General features: G+C 35.0%; 1 protein-coding gene across 1 annotated transcript in view; it reads right to left on the reverse strand.

The window, feature by feature from the left end:
• Window positions 1-4,532, reverse strand: part of LOC144967776 (acetylcholinesterase-like) — a 102,740-nt gene extending 98,208 nt beyond the window's left edge. The window contains exon 1 of the mRNA XM_078905409.1: window positions 3,684-4,532. Within this exon, the coding sequence (XP_078761535.1) occupies window positions 3,684-3,911 (228 nt within the window). The 5' untranslated portion in view covers window positions 3,912-4,532. The remainder of the gene's footprint in view (window positions 1-3,683) is intronic.
• Between the last annotated feature and the right edge of the window lie 2,968 nt (window positions 4,533-7,500).

Consider the following 7,500-nt stretch of genomic DNA (forward strand, 5'->3'; position numbering starts at 1 on the left):
TGTTTAGTCCTTGACCATTGTTTTCTGAACAGATGGAAAAGTGATTGACTCACGATCATGCATGCACGTTAGCATTAAGTGAGCAGGCACGTGCATTTTATCAAAACGCTTCGGTGACTAAGTACAACTGAGTACACAAAGGGATACCGATGTTTTCATCCCTAGGGTCTTAACTACCGCAGTATGAACAACCTGTAATAAATTGTAGTAATATTGTAGATGGTTCAATAAACAAAAGTGCCGTGAAGCCTAAGAAAGTAACTCTTCAGAGTCATAAGGCCCAAGGCTTCGGAGTTCATCCCAGATCGTTAAACGATTAATAGTAATTGTTTTTTTTATCCTTTGGAAAAAGTTAATAAACAAAAATGAATATAATAACTTCAAAGAAATAAGAACAAAATACCAAACGCGGAACGTTTCTGGATAAAAAAAACCATCTTCAGCCAACAACAAATACAATTTAAACATAAATACATTACTTTACAAATCAGATATTTTAAGCCTTTCTTGTTTTTGCTGTTGACTGAAGAAAGATTTTAAGCCCGAAACGTTCCGTGATAGTAATTTTCTCTTATTTGAAGCTGTTACATTCACTTTTGTTTATTACTTTTTACCGTCCACAGATTCAAGCAGCTTAGCATCATTTATCCTTTGGATAGAACGCTAGTCTATCGCAAAGTACTTTCCGCTAGGTCTAACAGACTCATCTAAACAATCACTGCTGGGTGGATGGGAGTGGCGGGGAGGGGGGGGGGGGGTGAGACAAAAACATCGACTGCCCCGTGGGTCGACAACAGTTCTATGGCGTGTGAGTTTTCCGAACAGACCCCGCCCCCACCCCCTCCAATGAATGTGAAGTCTAAACCAGAATTCGTTTAAAATTCGGCAATAATATGATATAGGATTCTTGTCAAGTTAGTCAATTTAAGAAATAAAAACAAAGACAGGGACTTTTCTTTAATTTCATATTTTTTGCTCACGAAAAAGTAATTCTTTAAAAAAAAATATCGAAGTGAAACTAAGGAAAAACTGACGTGTACATATTTGCAAGTCTGATAATCTTAATTATCATGGACTCTTATAATATTGTTATAAATTTATAGGTGGAACATATCGGAACGTCACTGGAGTCGTTCGTAACGCGTTGATATAAAGGTTGCCGAGGTGACAAGACAACAAAAATAGAGTTAAATTGAAAAATAATATATAGAAAATTAAGTACACTGTGTTACACAAAAGGTCAACTTTTCCATAGATAGATACGTTAGTGTGTAGAGTTAACATGTCAACTGCCGTACACGGGTTTTAAACATTTGGCCAGATTAGTCGTCCTCCAAATATCAATCGATTTAAATGACTCTCAACTTGACAAAAACTCTCAAAAGAAACTACAAAAACTACCTTGCTAGGTCCCAGGTTTGAGAGTTTTTGTCAAGATGAGGGTCATTTCAATCGACCGATATTTGAAGGTCGAGTTTTCTGGCCAAATTTTTAGAACGTGTTTTCCAGAGTACTGCGGTTAACTATGAAATTCCGCCTAAAATAGGATTTCTTCCTCAACAATCGTGGCATGAGTTATATGGATGTATTCCCTCAATCGACTGGTAATAACCAATTGCACGCTTCGCGGAAACGGTCGGTGTTTGATATTTTATTCTTTTTCGAAGCCGCTGAATATTCATATTTGTTCATTACTAGTTAAGGGGCGGTTTGGGTCTTTTCTAAAAATAATTAATTACCTATTTTGGGCGGTTTAATAATTCTGTATCGTCATTACAGATTTAAAAAATAATTTTGGCAAAAAAAAATAAATACATTATTTGTGTTGATACCCGGTTTGCGACCTGATTTGGGGGTCTGGCATAAAAAATATAACAATCTTGTGCCAAACTTTCCACAAAAACTAATGAAGGAATAACCTCTATATTCTACCCTCTTATCAACATTCTTGCATTTTGTGTCACCAAAGAGAGAGTTTACAGCTTTAGCTAATGGGATTTTTATTGTAACATTTCAAAGTTGCGAATCAAAATTAATGTTATGACAAAATTGATGTTAAATATTTATAATTTGGATTATAATTCAAAGTACACATACGTTATCAACAAAATCTCTCTATGGTGACATAATACATTATCTCTGTGATAACTTTCAGACAATTTCATTGAATAGATTCTGAGAAATGTTTGACACAGTATCCTATACCCCTAGAAAAATGATATATTTGAGATTGAGAAAATAGCAAAATAGCTTTCCGTTTTTCACATTTTCTTACTACCTGTACCCTTTTCGCCAGTGTTTTTCGTGCTTTTATATTCTATCTTGAGAAGGTGGACTTCAATAATATTATTTCTAAGATAATAAAATATCGTTTTCCACTAAAATCTCAAAATTAATCTTTTGAAGGATTTTACTAATAATTAGACCCTTGAGATAAAAATTAATATTAAGATATACTTTATTGATCCTGAATGGACATAATCATAATGTTACACATCATTCATCGTTATATTTACACAGCTGTATACACTGTCATGAACTAATTGATGAAAATAGGAAGCTAATTGAAAACAAAATAAACACCAAATATAATCAAATATTCGTAAAATGTACAGCAGGTACAAGTAAAACTATAACAATCGGGCATGAACGTTGAATAGAGTTGTAATAATGGATTTGTAATGTAAATAGAATTTTGAAAATATATTGGGAAGGATTGCACACATAGCCAACACGGATTGATAATTAGGAAAAGAAGAGCATGCTATTTGAATGTGTAAATAGATGATAAATAATGTAAATATAGCACTGTGTAAAAATGCATAAATAAATAGGTTTTAGAGCGAATATATTATCTTTCAAATTTCACGTCATAAAAATCATCAAAAAGTTTCGTATTACTGATGGTAACAATAAAATAAAATATCTTTGTCTTTTGGGTACGATAGCGAAAAGCTTACAAAGGCTTACTGATTTTCAATTATCAGACGTTTATTAACAGGCAAATATCTTTTTTTTCTATAAAAGATGCATCTATGTAACATTTTTAACGTGCAGAAATTTGCTGTTTTTGTTTTGTGGTGTCATTTCAAGGAAGTCCCAGGTTTGAGAGTTTTTGATAAGATGAGAGCAATTTTGATCGTTTGGTATTTCAAGGACGAGTTTTCTAGCCAAAATAATACAATCCGTGTTTTTTTTTTTTCAGAGCACCCCAGAATAGGTTAATAAGAAATGCGATTACATTCATCCAGCATATCAACCCACTATCTGAACAATATCACAATAAGTAGCCTTATTTATAAGTAAATAACATCTCTGTAAACAACAACTACTTTGTGACATCAATGATAAATAATATGATTTAATTCGATAAAAGGGGTGTAAATATAGGTGGCTACTAATGAATTCTCACAAAGACCAGAGATAAAATTGTATAAAATGACTTTTTATAAGGGCAGATTCCCTGGATACTGAAACCGGGGTCCGAGTAGTAAGGTTCCTCGCTATGACACAATAAACCCAACTGTGTTACCAGGGAAACAAATTAGCGAATCAAATGGTCAATGATAAACACCAATGCAGGTATTTCAGAGGTCTTCCCGGTTCCTGTAGCAGTAAATGGACATTGAAAGCGATTTAATTAACAGGTTGACAAAACCCTTTTTCACAAATCGCGGTCTTACCTCAAAGCGCAATTTTCCAACAGGAGGTTTAGCATAGGGAACTCCAAGGAACTTTTCTATCTTATGTCCATGGACGTTGTCCACGAAGCCACGAATACGTCCGTATTTGGTCTGTTTGTCCACTTTCCGTCCAGCCGACACCATCACAACACAAACAAAATACAATGCAAATGATAACCAAATTCTCTTACACTCCCAATGACGAGAATATTTATTAAAGAGAGACATAATATCACTATTTCGATCTTTAAAAGCACACACGGAAAATTTGATAAATTCCTTAAATTTATGTGCAGCTCAACCACAGTTCAAAACATTAATTTTTGATGCATTCACTCGAAATTTTGTCATTCTAAATAATATAAAGTTTTTCTATAAATTGCATTTTGAACAGAGATAATGTGTGATTAATTGGGATAAATTATGCCATGAAAGAGTATCCGATGAAAAATGCGTGGATAGGTAAATTGATAAATTCATTCATAATTAACAATTATTTTAATAACGTTGTCACAGACTTCATCGATAGGCGAAAACACACTACTGTAATAATATACATTATACAAGATTGTATATTTCTAAAGTGCAAATTATTCACAGCGTGGAATGAATGTGGAGCGTAATCGTAGTGAAACAATAACAACATCAATTATTATCTTTTTTTTTTGGTTAGAATCCTTTTGTTTGACAAGTGGAATGTATCGTAGAATCACGACCCATTCAAAAACTCGATACCTTCTCCGACGTCGGGAGACAGACACTCAACGCGGATCTGACGGGAAAAGAAGACGACGAGAAAAAGGGAGGGCGGCGGACGGGGAATCGAAAGACACAAACTTATTGGTGAGTGAAAGTCGTACGGGAAATGTTCTTGTCTTATTATGAAGAAAGGTGGTACAAAGTAAGTAAGGAAGCTGGTAGTCGTAGTAAGAGGTAAAAAATTCGTATGTCGTGGAGATTCGATTAATCCCTTGTATCTTTCCTGTCGTCAGTTGCTATACCTTGATGTTTGCATGGTCCAGATTTCCAGTTATCAGACGCACGAATGCCGCGTAGTTTTGTTATCACAGTGTCCGAGGAATGAAACCCTCCATTCAACGCTAGCTGGATGGCTGGCGATGAGAATGAAGTCGGGTGATAATGCTGGGCAACGAAGAAAAGGTAAGAAGAGAAAAGAAAATAGGTTACTATGGACGCTGTGGTATGAGACGGTCTGATGTTGTTTTTACTCGTGTCAGAACCATTTGATTCATTGGTGCTCGGTCGGATGATTGGATGGGGGATATTTGGATTCGGTGAAAAGACGGGGTAGTTACGAAATTATAGTTAAAAAAATGATGAGCATAAATCAATGAACAATTATAAAACTAAAGACAGTTTTAGTACATTTGTTCAAGAAAAATGAGAGTAACTGAGCTATTTTTTAAGATATGATTTTTAAATTACATCAGCGATCTTCTGGTGTTTGTACAAGGGACTATCTAAAAGACAGAATGAGACATCACATTTATAATACAGTGTTTTCTAGAATGGAGAAATCGACAGAATTACACGTTGCATTATGTAAAGGAGAAACTGACATAATGAAACATTACATTTATACAGCGTTTTCTACAAAGGAGAAAATGACAGAATGAACCATCAAATTTATACAGCGTTTTCTGCAAAGGCGAAGATGACAGATGAAATATCACATTTATACAGCGTTTTATGCAAAGGCGAAGATGACAGATGAAATATCACATTTATACAGTGTTTTCTGCAAAGGCGAAGATGACAGAATGAAACACCTCATTTATACAGCGTTTTCTGAAAAGGCGAAGATGACAGAATGAAACATCACATTTATACAGCGTTTTCTACAAAGGAAATGTGCAGCGTAGAACCAACAACTCATATGCTTGAAGCCACGTAACAGTGCGACAAATGGCCATCACCAACAGAAGAGGGTGGCAAGTCCACATCGTCGAAATAAGAGAGAGAGAGAGAGAGAGAGAGAGAGAGAGAGAGAGAGAGAGAGAGAGAGAGAGAGAGAGAGAGAGAGAACATATATGGACGATGTTGCAAAACACAATCATACAAAACGTTGTAATCATTCCAAATTTTGGCTGCTTTAGCTACATGGTTAATCATGGGATTTTTCTATTTCTAAAACAAACAAACGAACATATAAAGAAGAAACGTTTTCATTTTGAACAGCAAAACTCTTTGTCAATTTATTTAATTACTGTATATTGATGGCCTTTTAGAGTTCTAAATAGTAATTTTTGATCAGTGTATAATTAAAGTAGGGAAACAAATCCCATAGAGACAGAATTAATTCCAGTTTTCTTTAGCGCTAAAAGGACAATAAAAACTGCTTGGTACGATTTAAATAGAATGCTAAGTACATCTTACCAGATCAATCAGACCCAGATACCCAATCATTTCTGGCTGGACTGCGGAATCAGTAAACTTAAAAAAAAATAATTATGTAATTAAAAATAAGAACAAAAGAAAAGAAAAGAAACATTAAAACAACAACATTAAGAACAGAGCAACAGAACCCTCAACCTTTGCAGGTCCATATCATGTTGATGTTTCAATTGCCTGGCCAATAGCATTATCGAGGCCTCCTCTTCAACCCCCTCCCCTCCCTTGAAAATTGGGTTGAGATGCGCCGCCTTATTTTATGCACTTGTACAATACACTTGGACAAAGATATCACCTTTTTTTAAATGAAGGGAGCCTCAGAAATCTATATTAGTCTTGGGCAGGACCTTTGAAAACATTTGTTAACAATCTTTCTGAATGGAACTGAACTCAAGATCAACGCCCACTGGACGCGTTATTCACTACACCCTGTTACATCCTAATGACTCAATCGCACCCGATTTATTACATCATTAACTTTTGATGGTTTGAAATTTATTAAAAGACGTATCCAAAGATAAAAGACTTCTTTGATTTAACCACATACAAAAACACGGCCGTCTTTCGATACAGAATGTAAACACGAGAGCCCGACAACGACCAAGATCCTAGAATCGCCGAGTAAGATAAGAATTGTGATAAGACATTTAATGAAATTTCTTGTTCACCTTACTGTTGTATACTGACAAAAGGACTATTTCCATTAAAGATAGCTTTCAATTTGTCCAAATAAAATCTCAACTTTAAATAAGTTTCAGGTTTTAGAATTTTTCACAAGTTGAGAATCGTATTAAGTATTAAGTCATCGACTTTTTTGTCTGCCCAAATTATTTTTTTAAAGCTTTGTTTGTGTACGTCGAGTTATGTCCGGTCTAAGGACAGAATAGACCAGATTGTCAATGGGTCAGAAGAGTCAGAAGAGTGGTTTTGATATAGCTCTTTCACTCTTACTGCAGAGATTAAGTTTGAACTTCTGTAACAATTTGGGATGAGTTTTTCCTCCCCCAAATCTGGCCCTATGGTTTAAAATTACACTCCCATTCAAGACAAACCACATTACTGTTGTTCTTTGTGCTTCTGTGGTCGACACTCTTTGAAACATTGCAGACAATAATAAGATACTATGAACTGTAACGTTGTTACCACTTTGCAATTTCAAATTGTTATTTTGTCTTTTAGTTGCCAATTCAATTTCTAATATTCATTGAATGCGATAACGATTTCTCTGTGACTTTCGTCCTGATTGGTTTGGAACCTTACAATGAGTTTAAAAAATCTAGTCCTTCATAGCTATCATCGCAAAGGACTTTCCATCGGATCTAACAGACCCAGCTACCCGATCACTGCGAGATAAAAATCGCGGTAAATTTAAACAAAGAGTCTCGTACTCTGTGTCGGTCTCTTT

The sequence above is a fragment of the Berghia stephanieae genome, chromosome 1, assembly GCF_034508935.2.
Source record: "Berghia stephanieae isolate SIO BIC M18660-M18661 chromosome 1, UCSD_Bste_1.3, whole genome shotgun sequence".
Lineage (NCBI taxonomy): Eukaryota > Metazoa > Mollusca > Gastropoda > Nudibranchia > Aeolidiidae > Berghia > Berghia stephanieae.